The sequence below is a fragment of the Nuphar pumila genome, chromosome 15 (genome assembly GCF_984573655.1).
Source record: "Nuphar pumila chromosome 15, dmNupPumi1.hap1.1, whole genome shotgun sequence".
Lineage (NCBI taxonomy): Eukaryota > Viridiplantae > Streptophyta > Magnoliopsida > Nymphaeales > Nymphaeaceae > Nuphar > Nuphar pumila.
Window position 1 is genome coordinate 15,405,525 of NC_143263.1, and position 25,851 is coordinate 15,431,375.

At 37.5% G+C, this 25,851-nt stretch overlaps 1 protein-coding gene across 2 annotated transcripts in view; it reads left to right on the plus strand.

The window, feature by feature from the left end:
- Positions 1-4,106: 4,106 nt before the first annotated feature.
- Positions 4,107-25,851, plus strand: part of LOC149814610 (Tetratricopeptide repeat (TPR)-like superfamily protein) — a 91,508-nt gene continuing 69,763 nt past the window's right edge. For both annotated transcript variants that reach the window (XM_089988545.1, XM_089988546.1), the window contains exons 1-4: positions 4,107-4,321; positions 4,426-4,497; positions 4,582-4,694; positions 7,856-8,129. In XM_089988545.1, coding sequence (XP_089844671.1) covers positions 4,262-4,321; positions 4,426-4,497; positions 4,582-4,694; positions 7,856-8,129 — 519 coding nt within the window. In that variant the 5' untranslated portion in view covers positions 4,107-4,261. The remainder of the gene's footprint in view (positions 4,322-4,425; positions 4,498-4,581; positions 4,695-7,855; positions 8,130-25,851) is intronic.

Consider the following 25,851-nt stretch of genomic DNA (forward strand, 5'->3'; position numbering starts at 1 on the left):
TCTAAAAATATGATTAAAGTAAAAACTAAAGAATCTTAACATGAATAATAACAAAACTATCACATCTGAAAATCTAAATTTAACCTATAACCAAGACGTTAACCTAAGCTATACGCATTAAAGAAAACCTATTATTTGAAGTGATGCACCATTCAGTTACCACAATTATTCTAATTTTAATCTAAGCAATAAGTTACCAGCTAAAAAAAAATACCAAAATATTGTTTAACTAAGGAGAGATGACAAAAATCAAGAAACTACGTTGTTTGGCTGAACCGACTAACTAACATAATAAAAAGAAACACCACTCTTTATGTTACCGATTTTCCTAATCTAGTAAGTGAATTGACTAACTAAAGAAAAACTAATCTAATATTCTAATGAAAGCTTAGTATCAGATATTGAATCAGTAAATAACTAACTCAGAATTGAATGTAAACACCAAAATTCAGATCGACTTGATGTCAAAAAAAAAATCAGAAAAACTATGCAAGAAGCTAAATGAGATAGAAAAGAAAAATTCCATTTAAGTAATCTATGAAATGGTGAATATTCAAAATGTGATGCAAATTAACTCTACCCTAGATCTAACCTAAAACTAATTGAAAATCAAGAAAAGATACGAAGGCACTATGTTAAAACTACCGATTTGCCTAAATTAGTGTTATTCTATGCACAAATCAAGAAAATGGCTAAACTAGATTAAGCAAGATATATATTTTTTTCTTTTTTAAATGCTAATTCCAAAACTAATCTAAACTAAATATGCAAATGATGCAATGACATGATTCATGAGATGCAAAAACTAAAATTACGGTGAAACGGGGAAGAAGAAGCAAACCGTATGATCTGATTCTGACGGATGGGTTGAGAAGAAGAAGATGGCCTTTCCCACTGCAATCAAACAAACTCCGCTCTTTCTCTGACAAAGGGGATGCGAGGAACCGATGACGACCGAGTTTAGAAGAAAGATTGAAAAGCATAAGAAGCAAGAAAAAAGAGGTATCGAAAAAGGATAAGAAAGGAAGAAAGGGAGGCAGAGAGGGGAGAAAGAGGTGTGCAGGCCACAGGGCTGGAAAAACAACCTCCATGGTTGAAAAAATTCTATGTATAAAAATATTAGGTTAAAAACATATTTTCTATGAAAGTCCAAAATATTTTAAAAAATTCTAAAACAGGTCTTCCTCAAAAACGTGTTTTTCAAAAGAGGTTTTCTGCAAACTAATTAAAATTAGTAACTACTCTCCTAATCTAATTAAACTACAAATTAAAAACTCTTAAATTAAATAAAACATTGAAAAATACATGGCAAGCTTTGAAATTAATAATTTTATGATAACTTCAATTTCAATGCGGTTTCTCAAAACTAACGATAAAAACGAGTTTTTCAATGCAATTTTTCTATGAATCATGCATAAAATAATATGAATACAATGTAAAAATATTTGCATGATCAATTGTCTTGTCCATATACACCACCAAAAAACTATGTAGTTGAAAAAAAATATTGTCATATGGTTGATTATAGACTAAGTATGCTTCCATGAAGATGAGATTTTGAGCAAATGCTTTTAAAACAGCAGTGCATATTATCAATCGGGTGTCGAGTTAAAATTTGAAAAATAAATCTCCATTTGAGTTGCTTAAAAGAAAACCAAGTTATGATTATTTTGAAAATTTTGGATGTGTTTGTTGTCTGGTGGACCCTAACTCTAAGCCTTGCATTTTTATTAGATATGGATCATCACATAAAGGGTTCTTGTGTAATGAAACCGTTTCTCAAAAAGTGTTCATTTCAAGACATGTTTTGTTCAATTAAAGCAAGTTTATATATGCTAGATCCAAAGAACCAGTGACTTTTGAAGACGTATCTTACCGGGCGGTAATCAACGTCCAAAACCATTATTGAACACCACTTCAACCGTCTCCTTGTCCATGCCTAGTCCTGAAACTGTACCTATTATTCATGCTGAACCGAGTTCTTAAGTCGATCATAGTGAAGAAGTTCAGACCACCAATGGACCAGTGATCAATGAAGAAGATAATGATGTGCCTAGTCCCATTCAAGAAACGTTGCCAAATAATCATGAAATTAGGTCTACTGAACTTGTTCATTCACATGATCATATCAACTTAGTTGTTGACCTATCCTCACAACATCCTATGATCACTAGATCACGATATGGTGCCTGAAAACCTAAGTCCTACATAGTCGTTAAGTATCCTATACCTGAATGTCTACTTAGTGAGCTTTGCTACGACGAGGAAACCAATAACTTTTACCAAGCCCAATAAGAGACAAAGTGAGTTCAATCCATGAAAGAAAAGATGAAGGCCCTGTTTAAAAACCAAACTTGGACCTTAGTTTCTCTGAATGAGTCTCAAAGTTTGGTTGAGTAAAAGTATATTTACCGTATTAAGAGAAATGCTGGTTGTTCTATAGCTTGCTATAAAGTGAGACTTGTTACAAAGGGATATAGTCAATAAGAAGGTGTTCTACTTTGAGATGTTTATTCCGGCAGTTAAGCCTACCACCATCTATATAGTGCTTTTCATAACAGTCAGTAGTAATAAGAAAAATACATCAATTAGATGTGAATAATGCATTCTTGCATGGGTTTTGAAAAGATTTTTTTTCATAATACAACCCCCTTGATTTTGAAGATAAACAATTTTCACATCATGTGTGTAAATTGGATCAAACTTTTAATGGTCTAAAACAAACTCCAAGAGTTTGGTTCGAAAGGCTCGAATCTTATTTAATTGAAATTAGATTTGTTGAGTCCAAAGCTGACTCATCTCTATTTATTAGGAAAATAAAAATGAAGTTACTTGCATGGTACTTTGATGCTGATTGGGTGGGGTGTTTTATGATTGAAAATATACCAACAGGTGGGTACAAATATTATTTCACAGGGCTCAAACAAGCAACACACAGTTGCCAGATCATAGATTTAGGTAGAATACAAGGCGCTTGTAAGAGCAAAGTCAAAATTGATGTGGTTGAAAGCTTTACTCAAAGCATTGGGGATTCTTCAAGAAAAATCTCTTATTTTGTGGTGTGATAATATGCGTGCCACATATCTTGTGGCAAATCCAGTGAAAAAACCGGGTTTCATAATTTTTTCATAAACTAGACTTTGTGTCACCCCAAACAGATACAAAACCTAGTTTCTTATAGTAGGATTCAAATGGGGCCTTAGCTTTAATCAATTTTGATTTTCTGTTTTTTGATTTTTTTTAAAAACTCATTTTTAAATAGGCTGATTAAAAATGAGTTAATTTGGGCTTAAAAAACGTTGGAAGGTGCACTTGTTGCTAAACTATGGGCACGTTTGAAAGAGAAAAAGATGTAGGAAAAGTGATGCAAAATGAAAAATCCATATAGATTTTTTGACCCTTCCAAACAAAAAAGACTTTTTCCTTGAGAAAGTTTTTCTAAAAAAAACACTTTTTGATAGGAAGCATTCCTCCATGGGGGGTAATGGGGGAATGTTTCCTACCAAGAGAAAATTTATTTTTACACTCCCATCACCCATCTCACGACCACCACCTACCACCGTCACCACCACCCTCTTTCTCTTCTTTCTCATTTTTTCATATTTTCCCACTTTATTTTTCTTATGCTACACAAAAAGGGAAAAACTTTTTTTTTCAGAACTCGTATAAAAAACTCTCGTAGGCAAAACTAAGTTCTTGTCAGTGAAACATGAAGCTAAGCCTCGTTAAATAGTTTTAAGTATTTATTAAAAATGTTGGGTCTGCCTCCCTCGTACCCCATCAATAGTGGCAAATATCTTCTCACCTTTGGAAAATATTGCGTAGCTATCGTGTTATTCTGCCCGCTGCTTTAAGTTTTGGAAAAAAATCACGGTATTTTGTTTAAATGAAAAATTACAATTTTATATTATTATTTATGTTTTTAATCCACAAAAAATGAACTTTTTTAATACATTTTTAATCTCAAATCATCTTCTATAAACACCGTAATTTATAAACCTACCGACATCTTTCCAATAAAAACGAGTGAATTAAAATTTTTTTTCGTAATTTCTTGAGAAAAACTGACTGCCATTTTTTTAACCTTTGCCGCTATCCTCCCCTCTAGGCCAACGTTGTAGCGTTGCGCTCTCTCTCTGTCAGGTGGAAGCCCGCCTGGTTTTTCCCTCTTCCACTATCTTATCGGAGCGACGAAAGTAGAGTCGTCGAAGATGGTATCCGCTGATAATTTAGAAGAGAAGAAGAAGAAGAAGGAAATGTAATGGCAATGGCTGCCTCCTCTTCCCTCACCAGCGTCTTCCGCCCTTCGCCGACCTTTCCCGTGAGTCCTTTCTCATCTTCTTTCGTTATAATCTCTTCGATTTCCATTTAGCATTTCGTCACACACCATTCTTCTCCAATCTTTCGTTTTCTTCTCTTCACAAGGTCTCCGCTAGAATACGTGTTGGTGGTGGGTGTAGGAACTTCGCTTTCTCTGCTCCTCGTGTCTCTGCTAAGGTACCCATGCGCTCAGAGATCCCCATTTTTTCTTTTCCAAGTTCCCTTTCCGTTTTTTCCGCATTGGTGTTTCCATAAATTCAGGATGAAGTGAGAAGGAAGATGGTAGTTGGTTCGTTCAGGGGAGTTCTGACCAATCATCGCATGCCTCCCGTGTCGAAAGTAGCTCCCAAACAATCTGCAGCAGGAGGAAATTGGTATTCATTACCTCGCTCGCTATTTCTTTTCCCATTTCAATGATGCAGAAAGGATCATTCAGTTGTTGTTTCCCCTCGGCTTTCTTCGCGATGATTTTTAACTAGTTCTTTTGTCTTCCTTGTATTTAGTTCGTTCGCTTTGTGAATTCTGTAGCATTCAACTTAGTGGGTATCTAATGCAAATTTTCGTCACCGGATTCGCAAAACTATACTACAATTACTCTATGAAACAGGAAATTCAATTAATTGAAGAAAAATAACAATAGCAAAAGGGTAACATGAAATAGGGAAAATAGAAAGAGAAAGGTTTTCTGAAGAATTACATCAAGTCTGCTACCACAGTCCCTATAACTAGGGATGACAGTGGGGCGGGGCGGGGCGGGGGATAAGGTCTCCACCCCCGCCCCGCCTCAAGATTAGAACCTCCATCCCTGGCGGCGATGGATTTTAACCTCCACCCCCGCCTTCATCCCCGTTTCATGTCCTCCATCCCCGGTTCAAACGGGGATGAGGCGGGGCGGGGCAGGGAAAAGTGGCAGGGACGGGGCAGGGCGGGGATCGTGGCGGGGACGGGACGGGGCGGGGAAAAGGGTACCTCCATCCCGGAACGGGGATGGATTTTAACCTTCATCCCCGCCTCCATCCCCGTTTCATACCCTTCATCCCCAGTCCAAACGGGGTGAGGCGGGGCCCCGCTTTCCCCCGGTCCACTGTCATCCCTACCTATAACAAGCATTTACAGGGAATAACAAAAACCCCTAATTCTAAATTGGATTTGAGATGGATCCATTACATTAGAAAAGATCCAAATAAAAATTAAAACTCAAATAAAAACCTAAACTAAGAATTGGATTCAGATGGATCCTTTAGACCCGGATTGCAGGTAGCTCCGCTCTTGCATCATTATCCCCGGGTTGGAGAAGACTCACCCTCGAGTCAGGTGCCGTTTTCGTTTCTTCCAGTTTCTCTTGACAATTGATGTCCCTTTTTGCACATAGAGATTCGATGTGGGTAGGTCAGGTTTTTTTGACAACGATGGGATCTGATATGCAAAAGATCGAAATGAAAGGACTGTGGATCCTATGGTTTCTTTTGAAATTAGAATAAGTTTCAAATGGGTTCCACATATGGGTCTATAGTTTGGTTAGATGGGTTTATAGGAATGTTGTTTTTGGTATGGTCTAAACCACGTAGGTGGGAATGGATAGGATCTAAAGTTTGAGTTTGGAATTGGAGATTAAAATTTACAGTTGGGATTGGACTTGGTGGATTTAGTAAGGTGTTTGTATTGACAAAATAACAATAGAAAAAATGTAGCATGAAATAGGGAAAAGAGAAAGAGAAAGGTTTTCTGAAGAATCACATCAAGTCTGCTACCGAAGTCTGTATAACAAGCATTTATAGGGAATAACAAAAAACCCTAATTCTAAATTCGACCCGAGATGGATCCACTACATTAAAAAAGATCCAAATAAAAATTAAAAGTCAAATAAAAACCTAAACTAAGAACTGGATCCAGATGTATCCTTTAGACCCGGTTTGTACATTGCTCCGCTCCTGCATCATTATCTCTTAGCCAAAAGAAGCAATTCGAAACTCTGGCGATAAATTGTTTTAATGGTACATTTTTGCATGACGAAGCTTCATGCTTCTATAGGCTGAAAGAAAATGATAGAAGTGTGTATGAGTACTTTCAAAGATCTAATCTCTATTACCGGTATTTGGCAAAAGCCTGAGCACCTTCTGTCCCCATCTACTGAGTATTTAAGTGGTCAACTGGTCATGCACTTTGTTGAACCAAAATAATGCTTTTCCCTCAAACTAGACTTGTTGTTTGGCAATGGTACGAGTTCTTTTCTGAGTTGAAACGATGAACTGTATGTGGATTTGCGGAGAAAACATTTGCAACTAAAGGCACTGTTATAGTCATTGGCAAAACCATCAGAAGGAGATACAGAAATGCTTGGATTGTTGTGAGGCTTGCGAATGGAAGCTTATGTGAAGTTGATTTTATGGCAAAACTGCATCATTGCTATTGGCATTTTATTGCTGTTTCCGTTGTGGTTGTTGCTTCTGTTGCAGCAGCTCCTCTTGCTGTTGCTGTTTTAGACATAGAATCTTCTGTTGCATGATTGAAGATGTTTGTTTAACCCATGAATTCTGTGGAGAGAGGTTGGGATGGATTAAAGACATGGAGGAGGAAAAGTTAGAATATTCAAGGGGTGAGCTGTTTGCATCTTCTAGCAGATATCTTGATTTACTATTGTTGATGATAATGACATGAATGCTTTCATATGTGGGCTGTATAATATGTGCAATAATTGACACTAATTCACTCCGATATAATGATCCTGTGCTAAAACACAAGGTGAATGATATACATATGATCTGGAAGCCTGATTTTTGCAGTCAAACTACTTGAAAGACCACTCTAAGTACATGCCATTTGATGCAAATCTTAGGGCTAACAAATTCCTAACTATTTAAAGATACTTGTAATGAACAGCCAATTAAATATCCTGTTGTTATACAATTTTCTATTACAATTGTATCTACTGTTTCTTTGTGCTCGGTCATTATACTTTGAAGAACGGAGTTGTTGTCCTGCCCAAAATTAGGCTCTTATGATCTTATCTATTATGCGTATTATGTGTGTTTGTTATGTTTATCCATGTCCCAGAAAACTAACACTCCTATGTTGCTAATGGTAAGAAATGTCTTAGTTTTTGTTTCTATTCAGTGCATCTTTCTTCTCACAATTTTCAGTTGCTTTTTCTTCATTCGTAGAATCTATCTAAAACATGTCTTTGTTTGCTTATTTTAATGTCTGGAGAACATCATGGATTAACCAAATGAATGTTAAGAAAATTATATTTCCATTTTGCTGGATTAAATGATTGAATGTATATTCATCTTTGGTTCAGTTTATTCCCTTGTGCATAGAAATATTTCAAAACGAGTTCTCTAATTTGGCAGAATATTATGATTTCTTTCAATTCATACTATCTGCCATGTTGCTAAAAGCATTCCTAGGCAATTGCTTGAGTGCCTACACACCACTTTGGCACTGGCCCAGCACGTAGATAGGAGCTGTTAGAATAACAGGATTAATTATCGATGACTTATATCCTGGTTACCTTTGTTTTTTTTACTGTTAACAGGTGTAAGGCACTTCTGGAAAATGCACATAGTCCCACAGATGACATTCATGATTTTGAGAGTCAGTTGGATGAATTCTTCGTTAAAGTCAAGACCCAGTTTGAGTTGGGCAATGAAGATGTGGCAATAAAATTGCTTGAGGCAAACTATGAAAGAGTAAAAGAAGAGATGGATTTGGGGGTTCGAGGTATTGAACAAGCAGCTGTTCTTGATGTCATAGCATTGGCGTACATGGGTGTTGGGCACTTCAATACTTCAAAATGTATACTAGAGCAGGTGTCTTATTCATTACCCTTTTTCTGATTCATGTACTCTAGCTAGTATTTGTTCATTACATTGTTGATTGCTTCTCGCCTTAATCATGTGTACCAGGTCAGCTGCTTAAAATATGAGGTGCATGTGACCTTTTTAGCAGTACACACTATATCATATTTGAAAATCTACTGAGATAAAATAGACTGGATATTCTTATGAGTTATTTCCTGTTAAAGGGAATTATCATTGGTCATGCACAATAAACTAGGTTAGTGTGTGATGCGTGGCTAGGACTAGGGTTAGGATTTTTGGGCTAGGTAGGCTTCGGTTAGGAGAAGAGTTAGGTAAAAAATCAAACTCAGGTAGGTAGGGTTTGGTTTTCTGACAGAGTTCAGTAGAAAAATCAGAACTTCAAATTGGTACCACAAAAAAATCCCCAAATTGGAGGGATTGATCTAGAAACCTAATACTAGCTTCTGACAAAAAATGAAGGACAGAGAACTAATATCCAGGGAGAACTGACTTGGACAAGTGGCAGGTTTTTAGAGTTTCTATTAGGGCAGACTGGGTTTTGGGACTGACAGACCTGAATTGAAAAATAGAGTTCTCCGTATAGAGAGTTCTATAAATCATGAAATTTGGAGGGTTGAAACTAGACACCCTAAAGTGTACTGGGTCCAAATTTCAGACTCAGATACCTTACGATTTGGGCTGGGCAAATTTTTATAAGTCTGACAAAATTTAGGGTTCGTCAGAATTTTGGTTTGGATTGAATTGAGTTTGGTAAGCTCTAGCTTAGGTTTTGGGTCAAGGGAAGGGCTTGGTCGGCTTATTGGGCTGAGTCTGACTTGGTTAGGGTCAGCTACAGCGGTCGGTTCAACTGGGGAAGGTCAGGGGCTTCACGGCTTGACTTTGGAAGGTCGAGGCCGCCAATGACTTTGGATCGACCACGTGAAATTGAGGTGTGTCTTAGCAGCAGCCTTGGTCCACTTGGTGAGATGGATCGACAAGGGACCAACACACCAAAATGAGAGAGAGAGAGAGAGAGAGAGAGAGAGAGAGAGAGAGAGAGAGAGAGAGAGAGAGAGATTCAAATGCCAAATTTTCATTTTATGATTCAACAAGCTAAAACAAGGGCCTATATATAGGCCAAAGAGGGGCTCATAAAGCTTTCACAAGTTATAAAATGGGATTTAACAGTAAAGCCTAAATCTAGATAAAGCCTTGAGAGCCTTGAGCTATTTTTAGTTAAGCCCAACTTGGACCACCCAAAAATAAGGTCTTCTTCTCCAGAAATAGTCCACTCCTTGGACTTCCACTTGCCTTCTTTAGAGACGCACTTAAGGCCCTCTACACGCCCTACCTTGCTCTCCAGAAATAGGAGGGGCGCCCAAGGGGTGGGTCCCACTAGGCCTTGAGCTCCAAAATTAGGAGGGGGCTGTTAGAATTGTATTTGTATCGGATATGGATCCGATATTGGATCCATATCCGAGCGTATGCTTTCCCCATGCTTGGGCGGTGGCATACTTGTAATCCTGTATATTTTTCATGTATTTTGTTCAGTAGTGTTAGATCCTATATATATCTTATTAAGAGAGGGTCACGATACTTTTAACGTGCCCTACTTTCCATTTGGCATCCTCCTCTTCTCCCCCTCTCCTCTCTTCTCTTTATTTTGTATTTTCAGATTGAAGGCTATTCTCCAAAGCTTGAAGGCGTACTATCTTGAAGCCCTATTCAGATTCTTTCATGGTATCAGAGCAACCCACGATCGACGCCTGTTTCTCCAGCCACGAGCGAGTCTTCTCCAGCCACGATCGACGAACTGCTGAGTTACGTCTGCCTTCTTCATCACGCCTGTCAACCAGGCCACGATCTGCTGAGTTTGATCTTCATTCTTCAGCCGAGTGCCTGATCCTCATCCTTCAGCCGAGTGCCTGATTCTTCAGCCGAGTGCCTGATCCTTCAGCCGAGTACCTTTGGAAACGCAAATATTATATCAGCATAATCATGTCCACCCTCTCTTCGAGTTTTCTCTCCCAACTCATCTCCCAAAAGTTAACCCATTCCGACTATTTGACGTGGAAACGTCAGATAGTCCCTTTCATTAAGAGCCATTGTCTATATGGTCATATTGATGGCTCTACTCCAGCCCCGCCTGAATTGATTTTGGGTGAAACAAAGGATGCTACTAGTTCGGTGACTGCTACAGATAATATCCCTAATCCAGCATATGCCGTATGGATGGCACATGATCAGGCTTTAGTTGCTTATATTACTTCTACCCTCTCTGAAGAAGTGCTTGCAGGTATAGATGATGATATCTCAGCTTTTCAACTATGGAATACGCTTGCAAATACATACTCTCAAGTTTCAGAAGCTAGATATCTTCAATTGAAGCGTCAATTTCAAAGCATAAATAGAGGCTCCAGATCTGTACTTGAGTATCTCTATGAGATTAAAAATGTAAGCGATCAACTTGCTGTTATTGGCCATCCTATTTCAGACAAGGATAAAGTTCAGCAGGCTCTTAGTGGTCTAGGGTCAGAGTTTGATATATTTTGCACTGCTCTGGAGGTTCTCCCTGTCTTACCCTCTTTTGAAGACTTAAAGGCAAAATTGATCCAGCATGAGGCTAGTAGAGTTCACAGGCATGATGCTTCCATTTCTACTTCGCCCAGTATTTTAGTTACTTCTACACATGGTGTGTCAGGACAGCGTGCACATACTTGGGCTCATACATCCGGACAAGGAAAGGGTATTCTTCCTACTCCTCAGGGCAGCACTCTTGTTAACATGCCAAAGCGTATCCCTACATGTTTCTATTGCAACAAGAGAGGACATGTTAAATCTGAATGTTGGCACAATCCTCAGAACAAAGCTAAGGGAGGTCGACGTGATCACAGGCCAACCTCCTCTATCATTTCTAGAGCGTCTTCCTCCTCATTCACGCCCGATGCACAACAACTCTTAATGACAGCTATTTCTAATCTGAATCTCAAGCAAAATGATGATGGTGTCTGGTATGTGGATTCTGGTGCTGCCGCCCATGTGACTGATGATGCAGGTAAACTCTCTAGTGCATCTCCATATTTAGCAAAAGGTTCTGTAGTTACAGGTAATGGCACTCACCACAAAATTACTCACATTGGTAATGCATATGTTTCTTTGCCGCATACTTCTCTTCCTTTACACAATGTTTTAGTCGTCCCTAATGTCAAGAAAAACATTATTTCAGTATCTAAACTCATTGATGACTCTTCCACATCAGTTGAATTCACTCCTTCCTCTGTTTTTGTCAAGGATCCTCTCACCAAGACGATATTCGCTGAAGGAATTCGTGAAGGCAACATGTACGTCCTCAAAGAAGCTCCTCCAGTGTCCAAGTCCAGTTCATCTGTTTCTTTTTCTATCAGTCCGAATGAAGTCAATTTGACTCAAATTGATATGCCGTCCATTTGGCATAATCGATTAGGCCATTGTAGTCATTCTTTTATTTCTAGCCTTGTTAATAATGGATTGTTGCACAAATCCAGTCTGAGACCTGTTAGTGAGTCAGGCATGTGCTCAAGCTGTCAACTTTGTAAGAGTCATGCCCTTCCTTTTAATTCCATCAATAAAAGAGCTTCTAAATTGTTTGAAACGATTTACTCTGATGTTTGGGGACCAGCTCCTGTCTCATCTCCTTCCGGCAGTAGATACTATGTCATTTTTGTTGATTCTTTTTCTCGCTATACATGGATACACTTCATAAAACACAAATCTGAAGTGTTCCGTTTGTTTAGCCAATTTCATGCCCTCATCCAAAATAAATTTTCATCCAACATAGTGCATTTTCAATATGATGGTGGTGGTGAATATTTATCATCTGAATTTACTGAATACTTGCTAAATCATGGCATCACTAGACAGATATCTTGTCCACACACACCACAGCAAAATGGCATTGCAGAACGCAAGCACCGACACATTGAAGAGACTGCCTTAAGCATGCTCCATGACACTGATCTCTCTATGACTCTATGGACTGAGGCATTTCACACGGCCGTTTATGTTATAAATCGATTGCCTTTAGCTCTTCTCGCAGGGAAATCTCCTTTCTTTCTTTTGAATCATGAGCATCCTAAGTATGATGAGCTTCGGGTTTTTGGATGCATTTGCTATGTTCATGTTGATTCCAGCCCCCGGAACAAACTTCAGGCTCGGGCTATAATGTGTCAGTTTGTGGGCTATGCAGACCATTATCGAGGCTATAGGTGCTATAATCCCCTAACAGGCCGTATACATATTTCAAGACATGTTGTTTTTGATGAACTCAGATTGCAGTTTCACACTTCTTCCAAGGCTATTCATGATTCAGCGTCCAGACTATATGATCCATGGTTATGTGCTAATATCTTAGGCGATGGGATTCAACCGACCACTTTTCCAGCCCCTTCTGACAGTACTCACATTGAAGCAGAAATGTCTGATGCCCAGATGGATAGTACTCACATTGAAGCAGGCATGTCTGATACTCAGATGGCTGATCCTCCTTTAGACAGATTTTCTGGCTTGGTTTATTCTCGTCGCACTCCTGCCTCTACTACTGATTCTGTCATTGTTCCTTCTCATCCACGAAGGTCCACTCGAGCGAGACATCCCGTGGATAGATGGATAAGCTATAACACTTTCACTTTGGATTTTCAGCTTTTTATGACCAGTTTGCATAAACAGACTGAACCAAAGTGTTATTCTCAGGCCTCTCAAAATTCCCGTTGGATTGAAGCCATGAATGAAGAAATGGAAGCCTTGAATGAATGTCAAACATGGGAAGTCGTTCCACGGCCAAGGGATAAGAATGTTGTTGGGTCTAAATGGGTTTATAAAATCAAATATAAACCAGATGGCAGTATTGATAGGTATAAAGCTCGTCTTGTGGCTAGAGGTTTCACTCAACAACATGGGGAAGATTATGATGAGACTTTCAGCCTTGTTGTTAAGATGAGTACCATTCGAGTTATTCTCTCTCTTGCTGTTACTTTTGGATGGTCATTACATCAACTTGATGTCAAAAATGCTTTTCTTCATGGTTTCCTCAAAGAGGACGTCTACATGGAACAGCCACCAGGATATGCTACTAATGATTCTAATCTATGGGTATGCAAGTTGCACAAGTCATTATATGGGTTAAAACAGGCTTCTCGTTCATGGTTTGAAAGGTTCTCCCTTCACATTCAAGAAGCTGGTTTTCAGAAGAGTGCTCTTGATCATTCTCTTTTTATCTATCACAAAGGAGGGATCACTACTTGGTTATTGATATATGTGGATGACATTGTTCTCACGGGAAATACTTCCTATTGTAAGCCCATTAACACGCCCAGCGTTTTGCATGCAAAGTTGAACGTTTCAGATGGCAGTCCTGCATATCCTGTTCCAACCCTTTACCGCAGTATTGTTGGGAAACTTCAATATTTGACATTCACTCGGCCCGACATTGTATATGCTGTCAATCAAGTTTCCGAGTTTATGCATGCTCCCACAGACACTCATATGGAAGCTGTCAAGCGTATCTTACGTTATCTCAAGGGGACTATTGGCGATGGACTTACTTATAAACGCATGTCTCCTACTGTGGATGGTCATATTATCTCTACTTACACTGATGCTGATTGGGGAAGCGATCTTGATGAACGCCGATCTGTTTCTGGCTATTGTGTCTTTCTCAATTCTAATCTTGTCTGTTGGAGTAGTCGCAGACAACGCGCCATTGCAAAATCCAGCACAGAAGCTGAATATAGGGCCATGGCTGCTGGCACTGCCGATGCTACTTGGCTTCGTCACCTCCTTGGGGAATTATCTCTTCCTATTGCTCAATCTTCCATGCTGGTTGACAATCAAAGTGCCATTAAAATTTCATTCAATCCCATACTTCACAGTCGTACCAAGCACATTGAGATTGATCAACATTTCATTCGTCAGAAAATAGAAGATGAGGAAATCTCCCCTGCATATATACATACTTCTGAACAAGTTGCTGATCTTTTCACCAAAGGACTCACTGGATCACAGTTTTGGCATTTGAAGAACAAGTTGGGCATGATGAAAACTCATGCACAACTTGAGGGGGGATGTTAGAATTGTATTTGTATCGGATATGGATCCGATATTGGATCCATATCCGAGCGTATGCTTTCCCCATGCTTGGGCGGTGGCATACTTGTAATCCTGTATATTTTTCATGTATTTTGTTCAGTAGTGTTAGATCCTATATATATCTTATTAAGAGAGGGTCACGATACTTTTAACGTGCCCTACTTTCCATTTGGCATCCTCCTCTTCTCCCCCTCTCCTCTCTTCTCTTTATTTTGTATTTTCAGATTGAAGGCTATTCTCCAAAGCTTGAAGGCGTACTATCTTGAAGCCCTATTCAGATTCTTTCAGGGGCATCCCATGGGTGGACCCCACTTGGTCTCCGATGCCATCATTAGGAGGTGGCACCCCATGGGTGAGCCCCACAAGCTCAAGTATTTGGAGCATGGGATTCGGATCTGGATCTTCAACAATTGGGTCCACATCAATGTGATACTGCATCCTAGCATCATTGTTCTTTATTAGTTCAACTCTAGAAATTTTTTTTCCTGAACATAGAAGGAATATAAAAGTAATATAGAGCAAGTGACAGGATGTCCCTGAACATACACAAGCGAGCTTACCCTATGCAGAAGTTACAGAAAAGACAATCTTTTATAGATTGAGTTCCAATAATATTGGTCCGTCTCTACCATAAGTCCTTTCTTGGTCATTATGCTGACTTACACCTTCATATCATCACATGAACGACCTCTAAAATTGGAAGCTCGTTTAGTCGCCACACTGTCCAATTATTGTCCTACCTCCCCAACTTGTGTGCCTATACTGCAAAGAGAAGAACCCTTGAGCACCCAGGTCAGAAGTGGATGTCCAACTAGTCCAAACCTTTTAAAATAATGCCTGGAAGAAGGGGTATCATCCAAACAAATACACGACTGTCTCAGCTGACATGTTGGGAACAGCTCTTTTGCTCATTTCTGTTATTTACTGTATCTATCGGGGCCAATTTTGTTGACAAAATTATTACCTTATGTAATATATTACTTTTGGATCATGCCCCAATCTCTCTCATCTGACTCTCGTTCTTCCTTATTTCTTCCTCTCCTTTTCTATACCCATTTCCTGCACCAAAACGACCCAAATTAATAGACTTTGGTATCTTGCTGGGTTTTCAGAGTTTCTGCAAAGGAGAAAAGAGGAGAATAGAGGAATAGGCAGGTTCACAGAATCATGTTTCCCAACGTGGGAACGTGTGGTATACTTGCTATTATATATCAATCAATAACAATAAATTACAACATTAACCCCATGTGAAATACAAAGCCTACATAACAGAGGGGTAATAACAGAATACAAAACATAATAATAAAATACAGCATCACACGTGATAATCATAACAGCAAATAGATCAGGTCCCAACCACACTGGATCTGAGTGGATCCAGATGCAAGTGACGTCCTTAATCATGTCCCAATAAAAATGTAGTCCTTAACAGACCAAGATGCCATCAGAGCAACATTCTGGCTCTGGGAGCGGAGAAAGATCTAGAAGCCTAGGTTGCCGCTTGCTAACCTCATACTTGGGTCAAACGACTAAGCATAAGTGAGCTTAGTTACATTTGTGTTTTATTGCTATTGTTAGAGGGTGATTCTACAAACATTTTGACCTATGAAACGTATGGTGAGATGATTTTTCAATATATTTTCTGTCACACCCCTATGGTCGATCTCAAGGTGTGACTATCGAGTTGTTCATTCCTGTCATTAGGTTTTAAATAAACCCAACAAAGCTTTGAAAAAAAACAAACATTTACAAAATATTGGTACAACTCCATCTATTAACTCGAACTTTCATTACAAACTCTAATACAAGCCAAAACAAAGTCCTGAGACCTATGTCACATGGCTGCGGGTGCGGGTGCGGGAATGCGGCACTTTAAAAAACCTTGGGTGCGGCAGGGCAAAAATGTAAAAAATTATATATATATATATATATATTATATATATAATTTTGAAGTTTTAAAAGTTAACATTGTCATAATATCATTCATCATGCATGCAATAAATCAAATTAACAATCTACAATTCTATTCTACATCATAAAAACCAACACCACAATTAAATTAACCTGAATATCAATCAAATAAGTAAAGCAGAAAAGAACTAAATTACGTACCAAAAGTATATCCTACAATGTATATGACAATGAAGTAATGGATCTTATTAAGATGGTCAGTATTAAGTGATATGCATGGTTGTTAAAGAGATCTTATGTCCTGTTAAATAAAGATTCCATTAGAGAGCCTTGAATGTGAGGCTCATTGCGATTTCCCCGCTGTTTGGAGAAGTGCACTACGGTTTCCACAAAACTTGGTTATTTGGGAGCAATGGTGGGGATGAAGTTGGCAACCTCAACACCAATATCTTAATATCATTCATGTATAAGCGGCCATATGTTTCATGCCCTGCTTTGCTATATGTTTCATGCCCTTTCCTATAAAAGAGACCAGATAACCGTGTAAATGTGCTGTTGCAAATATTGAGTTAGTAATGTAGAAATTGCATCCCTATATTCAGCGAGTCAGCAGCGATCGCTTGAATAACATATCTAGAGTGCGTTTGTTTCATTCTCTTTCCCATAAATGATAGGGACTATTTTGCCTATCACAAAAAAAAAGATAGGACTATTTAGTGAGCAAGTGGCGACGACAGCTAAGTACTGAAGGTCTCATATGGATTGGACTTGGTTAAACCTTCAACGTGCATCTGATACATCTCTGTTTGGGAGCCGTGTTGGAGATGAGATGAGAGGGGAAAATGAAAAATGAAGTTGGAGTTGTTAAATACATCTTTGTGATAATATAGCTGAAAATGGCCATCTCCACCCCCTTTTTCACTCTCAACACCATTCTGATCTCCCATAACAGGGTTTGCAAACACTTGTGAGAGTAGGTGATATTAATGAAACCCTCATTAAATTCCTTCTCCCCTCCCATATCGGGCTCCCCGATCTGGATTATAAAGCAAGATCTAAATGTTTATTAAGATTGGATTTAGACTTGTATGATCAAACTTTTTTTTTGGATTCAGATAGGTGATTCTAAGCAGATATGTGTTCGGATATGGATCTAATATGATCCATTTGTATTGTTTAATGTAAAACTCATGTTACCAAACTTTTTTACCGGAACCAGTATCAACATTTAAAATTTGGGCATGGATTAGCTCTCTAAGTCGGAGTAAGCTCAGACCCGAACTCTAATTCATGCTTGTTTTTTGAAAAACTTAATCGGACTCAGGCCAACCATGACCCGTGTTCGATCCGTTTGCATCCGTAGTTGAAACCTTGTTTTGCTCAGGCCCACGGACCCTTATAGTTCCAACCCGAACTCGGCCCTATAAAAGGGAATTTCCCGCTGAATTCCTGGCTTTGTAGAGAGAGAGAGAGAGAGAGAGAGAGAGAGAGAGAGAGAGAGAGAGAGAGAGAGAGAGAGAGAGTCGGCAGTGGAGGAAGAGATCGTCGTCTTTATCTCCACAGGATTCCAACGCCTTCTTCGTCGATCCTGTTTTAGGGTTTCTCGTTCAGCGTGCTGTGCTTGCCCCATCGCATCTGGGGTAACGAAGAGAGGCGATTCTTGGGGGTTCGAGGAGTCGGAAGCGCAAGCATTGACACTACCTGCTCAACGAACTACAACGTGCCGCCGACGATCGTCACCAGGTAAATGATAATCTTCGTCGTTGTTTCTTGTTTTGCTGGTTTTTATCTTGCGGGTGGAGTTGTAACCGGTACTGTGAACCAAATTCCTTAAAATAAGAAAAAGAGACAAAAATTGAGCTATTAAATAGTTGTTTGATGGCAGTGGATGCACCACACTCCATCCCTATTGCCTTCGTTACTTAAACTGCCCGTCCTAACGGACGGTGAAAAATAATAGACCTTGAAAACAAACTATAAACACACACATCCTCCTCCCCTCAGCCCTTTTCATCGGACAATTTTTTTTTGGTCCAAAAATTGGACACAAATGACCCTGGATGCGTTGACCGCACCCAGGGTCCGGTTGACCACATCGGGTGCCGCACCCTTGTCTCATTGATGCGGGTGCGGCACCCGGTTGGCCGAATCCCTATGAGTTAGCCTGAGACAATTACAAGATCTTTCATTACATAAAACTAACATGTTAATGACTCAACTGTAGATTAAGACGCTTGGCTCCGTGGTTGATATCCTTGTCATAGTATCCTTTGAGCGTCCTTCAAAATCTTTCCTACCTCTATCAAAATTGTCACTCTGAAAACAATAATAATTTACTAATGAGTTATAATGCTAAGTAAGCAACTAATTACAATTTCAATTGTAATGAAATATGCAGAAAAACAAAACAAGATCCTCAAGGGGCTTACAATAACATAAACATAAAGTGCACATGTACAGGTCCACCCGGAGACAATACAAGGTACCAACATAGGCAATGCAAACAACCACTAAAAGTAATACCATGCATTAAAGCACAAAAAACAAGATTAAAAATAAATAACATTTTATTCATAATATACTCATAAAATGAGTTAGAATACTTTAAAAGAGCATTGGAGAAGAAGAAGGGGGTTTACCCGTATTTATACACAAGCGGTAGTCTCAAATAGAGTTGTTGGACTGTTCCAAGAGCTCTATTGACTAGTCAACTCTATGTTGATTAGTCCAAAAAGAACCCAACAACTCTATTTGGTATTTGACCAAATAGTCCCTATAAAAACAGAAAAGGACAAAAAAAACAAAATAAAGTAAAAGTACTAATGTGCCCCTAATGGACACAACTTATTACAAAGATTGAAATAACCAAAATACCCCTAATGGTTTTTTACTTATTACATCATTATAAATAAACACACACACACACACACACACACACACACATATATATATATATATATAACATCAATAATTAGGTTTTTAAGGTTTTTTATAAGAGACAGTTGAAAATATATTTTCAAAAAGACACGTAATAGATCTTAAATCACTTTTGCAAATTCATGAGACTTGCTTTTCAAAAAGGCATTACACATAAAAACAATAAAATAGATCTTAAGACAGTTGTAAATCATTGTACCGTTTGACAAAACTTGCTTTTCAAATGAAGTACAATTACACACTTATTTCAATAAGCTTTTTAGAAAACAATTTCTTTTAGGTCTGATTCACGCCCCCACTGAAGATCTGAAGGGTCGATAAGTCCCAATTTTATTTGGGTTGATAAAATCCCTCTATACTTCAAATTGGGTCGATAACACTAGCAGTGGCGGGCTCCACCATTCATTGTATATCCAATTGAGATAAAGATCCCATATCCCTTTTAGAAACTCTAATGAGCCACTCACTGATGGGGTACTCCACTGTTCTCATTGGCTATGCCAAGGGGCTACTTGATTTCCCAGGACTAAGACAACTAGGCCGATAAATCCTAATGACATGCCAAATGGGCCGATAATCGATTACCCTTTTACAAAGGAGCCCGTAAACCCTGATAAAGTTGTTGGGGGTCGATATACCATCCGGTTGGTGGTCTACTTAGACTTATGTGAACAAACATTTTAAAACACAAATATTTCAATTCAATAGAGAATAATCTTTTTGAACCAAAGACTTTCATATCATTTGAAATAGAACTTTCATTTGGTTTTCAATGTTGATTCTGATTTTATGAATAACACTTTCAAATAGGCTCAAAAAGGGAAATATTAAACCAACCAAGACATTTTCATGCAATTAAAAGGATAATCAAATCCATAAGGGTTGTAGTTAATTACTTATAAAACAATTTAGAAAAACTTGATGACTTTTCAAAATTAGAAAACTAGTGTATCTTGGAAGTAGTTGCTAATCTGCATCTAATAACAGTAAAACTTCGTGGTTTATAAAAATCAGTAATTTAAAAAGGATATATAAACTAAAAATCAATTACTGGTCTTATCTGATTAGTTTCTAACCAACTACTTAAGAAAACACTAGCTTTTAAAGCATGCAAAGCATACATAATCTAAATTCAAAAGCTTTGGCTAAAATCAGCTATCTAGAAGGAAATTTACATATCACAGGCTTAATTGCAATTATAACCATTATGAAACTTATTTTAGAAAAATCTATTTTAAACATGAAACTATGACTAGTTACTTACAAGAACATAATTGATGACCAATTAAATCCTAATTATCCAACTATAACTTATTTTCAAAACTAATTCAAGAAAAATAATTAACTATATATAACATGCTTAATTGTATGGAAAGGCATAACTACATATTTGCATATCTAAATTAACAAAATTCCTAACCTCTAACTATTAAAACAATAATTAATTAGATATAACACTGATTTAAGAAAGCCTAATTAATAAAACTATAACTAATTACTTACCTTGAATTAGATTCCTCTCTCTCTCTCTCTCTAGGGAACGACCTCTAGGTCTCTCATCCTTGTCTCTATACTGCAAATGATGGGGAAGGGACTCTCCATCCCCCCTATTTATAGTTTTCTAGCCCCACTAGGGTGTTGACACCTAATCTGCCACATGTCCTCTTGGTAATTGGTGTAATCATGTTCGTGGACACTCAACTACTTGAGGTGTCCACTTCTCATTTGTTTTCATCCTTGTATTGACACCAAATGGTTTGAGGTCTCAGCTACTCGGGGTGTCTTTCCATTACGTTGCCATGTGGCGGGTTGGAGTATTTGGGCTGGGCCCTATCCAAATCCAAAATGAAACTCCCAAATCCATACCCATACCCATACCCATACCCATACCCAAAATGATATCCAAATCCATATCCATTGTGGCCCTTTGTTATTTTTTCTTTATATCATGTTCCTAAAATACCTAGACAACTATAACCTTGTGATTGACTTTCATAGGTGACCTAAGTTTGATTTTTACAAAAGACCTTGAATATCTATTTTCCATAATTTTTAGAAAATTATGACCATGGTTTGACTTTCCTAAGGGACTCAAGTTTGACTTTTACCAGCAACTTAGAATACCTGTCCCCTATAATTCTTGGATAATTATAACCATGGTTCGACTTTCCTAGGGGACTCAAGTTTGACTTTTACCGAAAACTTAGAATACCTGTCCCCTATAATTCTTGGATAATTATAACAATGGTTCGACTTTTACAAGTGATTTAAATAAGTATATTACATTTTCTGTCGCAAGGCTTGACTTGGAATTTCTGAGGTGTTGAAGGTTATATGACTCTTTGAAGAGAATCTCAAGAGCGGAAGAAGTTTGGGTTGCAATTTTGCATGCATTAAACCCAAACAGGAGTGTAACTTTCAAAGAGAAGTGGGAAAGATGAGATTTGTGAAGTCTAGGGCTGACAACAGATTGAGTTTTTATGGTGTTATTTAAAGGAGGGATAATTGTTGATTAGGAGGTATGAGAGACAGACCCCTTGAGTGTAATACACAATATCTAGGGTGAAAGGAAGGCTTTCTATTCCATTTGATGGGTGATGCTAGCAAAAGGACTAATGTAAGTGAATGAAAAGAAAGTTGTTCTTTAGTGAATACTTCAAGCTCTGGTAATACTTAATGTTTTCATAATACTAATGTGAAGTTTTATGGGAAGAATGGTCTAGACTGGGCTCACTCCATTGAGTTGACCATTCTTGTATAGGCAAATGGGAATATATCACATTGAAGAAAAGAAGTTAGATTAAAAAAAAAGAATGAGGATATACAAATTGGAGGAAAGTGAATGCATTGGTTACCTTTGTAAGAAGATGAGCTCCTAGATCACCACCAACGAATACTTCAAAGAGCTCCAACCAAAGTATCGAAAATGGACACTCACAAGAACCAAGAAAGGTTCATACACAAATACCCAAAAAAGGGTATTCAACAGCAGGAAAAAATAAATAAATATTATTGATTATCAACCACACAAAAACTACACATTTTAGAGGGGGCAATGCCCCATATTTATATACAATAGAGGGCAAGAAGGAGAGAGCCATTGGACTCCCAACGACTCTATGTATTTGACTTTAGTCAAACATTGATTAGTCAAATACAACCTAAAAAAAGTCCTAAAAAGTAAGAATAAAAAAAAAATACCTATACAAATAATACTAAAAGAAAAACTAAGAAAATAGCTAGCCTTATAATACATTATTTAACACTCCCCCTCAAACTTACGGTTGGATAACCGAAAGTTTGTCTAAAAGAAAGTGAAATCTAGGAGTTGCGAGAGGTTTGGTAAAGAAATCTGCCAATTGATATTCTAAAGAAACATAGGGAAGATCAATAATGCCGTATAAAAATTTTTCTCGCACATAGTGACAATCCATCTCAATATGCTTGGTTCGTTCGTGGAATGTCCGGTTGTTGAAAATGTAAATAGAACTTTTGTTGTCGCAGCATAGTTGTGATGCCCATGTACTCTGAACACCCATGTCATGCAGCAACCTCTTTAGCCAAACTACTTTCATAGTGGTTGTTGCCATGACTCTGTATTCTGCTTCAGTTGACGAGATAGAGACTTTCTGTTGCTTTTTGTACCTCCAAGAAGTTAATGATTTACCTAAAAATACACAGAAACTAGTAGTTGAGTGTCAGTTATTTGGATCTCCTCCTCAATCTGCATCAGTATAAGCAATTGAATCTAAGGAGAAAGAAGCAGACAAAAAAGTCATCGAAAAATAGAAGTTTTAATATATCTAATAATACGTAAAATGACTCCCATATGAAGTGGTAGGAGCACGTTGAAATAGGCTTGCTGTGTGAATGACATGTGCAATGTTAGGTCTTGTAATGGAGAGATACGACAGTGTCCTGACAAGTTGTCTGTAAGGTGTTGGATTTTCAGGTGGTTCTCTATCATCAATCTTCATTTTGACATTTATAACTTCGGGAGTGTCGACCTTTTTCTCATCGAAGATACCAGACCTATCAACAATATCTAGAGCAAACTTAGACTAAGTTAGCAAGTAGCCTCTAGAAGAATAAGTAACTTTTATACCAACAATTTTAAAAAAAAAACTGAAATCACTCATTTCAAAGTGTATTTTGAGAAATCTTTTAATATTTTCAACTCCCTGTTTATCACTTCCAGTGATGATCATGTCGTCTACTTAGAGGAGAAGGATAATAATACCTGCATTAGAAATCTTAATAAACAAAGTTGTATTAGTAAGACAAGATTGAAAACAAAAATCGAGCATAACTTGACTAAATTTGTCATACCAAGCTTTGGAGGCTTGTTTAAGGCCATACAAAGCCTTATTTAAACGAAAAGTCTTTCTTTTAGGAATATTAATGTCAGGTGGTGGTTTCATATACACTTCTTTAGCTAAGCTTCCATTAAGAAACACATTTTTGATATCCATTTGATATATAGGCCATTTCTTTACAGAGGCAAAAGCCACTAAGGTCCTAACTGTGGTCATTCTAGCAACTAGAACAAAGGTCTCTTCATAGTCTATTCTATACTCTTGGTAATAACCCTTGGCAACTAATTTGGCCTTATACATTTTAAGAGTTCCGTCACTCTTGGTTTTAACTTTATACACCCATCAACAACTTATAGGCTTTTTGCCTGGTGAAATATCTTGAATAATCCAGGTATTCGCCTTTTCTAAGGTATTTAATTTCGTTGTCATTGCTTCTACCCATTCAAAATGTTCCTTTGCTGCAACATAGTTTGAAGGTTCTATGTATAAATGTATTAATGCGATGTAGGCTTGATATTTAGGTGAAAAAGACTCATAGGACACATTTTCTAGGAACTTTTGACACTATAGATGACTTTCTTGTTTGTATTTCTTCCTGTTCTTCATTGCTAGTATATTTTTTGAGAGCACATGGTTGTTCTTAATTACCCCGCCTAGAGTATTAAATACAATCTTGATTATTACGAAATGACTCTGTATTTATGTCATTTTTATCTTCTTGGCTTTCATCAGTATCACTCATCAACCTTTGTAACTAAATCCAATAAAAAATAATACTCATTTATTTCCTTAGAGTTCAAAACTTTTCTTTTCCAAAACAGATACATTTCTTGACACATAACTTTTTAGTTTTAAAATAAAAACATCTGTAGCCTTTTTGATAATTTGTGTATCCTGGAAAAACATAAGAAATAGCACGAGGAGAGAGTTTGTCATTTTTGTCAAAAAAAACAAAACAAAACACTTGCATCCAAAAACCCTTAACCTAAAATAATCTGGAATTTGTTTGAAAGGTTTTTCAATAGGAGATATATTTTTCAAAGAAGAGGATGACATTCTGTTAATAAGATAAATTGCAGTTAGAGTGACTTCAGCCCAAAAAACTTTAGGTACTTGAATTGTAATAAGTAGAGTTCTTATTGTCTCTATAATATGCCTATGTTTTCTTTCAATTAAACCATTTTGCTGAGGGGTATAGGGACATGATCTTTGATGTGTGATATCGTATAAATTTAGATAATCTTTAAATTCTTTTGACAAAAACTCTTCTCGTGAATCAATGCGAAAGATAGAAATCTCATTATTAAATTAATTTTTTATTATATTATAAAATATTTGAAAGTGAGAAAATTTCAGATTTATGTTTAAGAAAATAGATCTAAGTATTCTTGTAAAACCGTCCACAAAAATTAATAATACATAAAGCCACCTTTTGATATAACATGTGCGGGTCCTCACACATCTGAATGTATTAACTCAAGTGGTCGAAAAGAAACAAAGGTTTTTTCTTGAAAAGGTAATCTCTTCATTTTACCAAGAATACAATTTTCGCATGTAAAGTTTTCAAAATTACAAAAATTTTCATCTTTGGAAAAAATTAGATCTTGGATACACTAGGATGGCCAAGTCTCTTATACCATAGATCCAAATCCACTTTCTGAACATTACAACACAATGTATTCTTCGGTATTTCCAAAAAATTCATGTAGTATAAGCCTCCTTCTCTATGACCTTCCCCAATCAGCTTTCTTGACTGACGATCCTGTATTCGACAACTATGAGAGGAAAAAGAAACATTACATCCATGGTCAAATAATTGAGAAACAGATAAAAGATTTAAGTTAAGTTTAAAAATATATCTAATTTGTGGAATACAAAATCTTTTTAAGTTTTGAAAAATATTTTCAAAACTTTCTATTCCTTTTATCTCAAGAGATGTTTCATCAGCCGTAAAAACATTTGACCCACTTGAGTTATGATATTTAGATAACATATCAATATTTGGTGTTGAAAAGAGCCACCTGAGTCAAGAAGCCAAAGAGTTTTACCGAAATCGAAGATGCCGAAAGAAGAGGCGGCAACTCCGTGGATGAAGCTGCACCTTTGAGTAGAGGTTGAAGTGCCTCCACTAATTGAGTTAAGGACATGCTTCCAATGGATGATTCACTTGATTCTTGTGGAGATCTGGCAGAGGCAACCTTTTTCTCATAGGGCTTCTTTAATTTCGGACAATATGTTTTCACATGTCCTTGTTCACGACAATAATAACAAATGACTTTCTTTTTTTCAAACTCATTTCCTTGTTTTTCATCATTTATCCTCCCATAGTGTGGAGGTTTGTAGGTACGAACATAGTTTTTCGGTCTAGATGCGGCTAGGACCAAGTCATCATCACACTTGGAGATTCTCTTTTAAACCTATTTTCTTCCATGCTTAAATCTTCT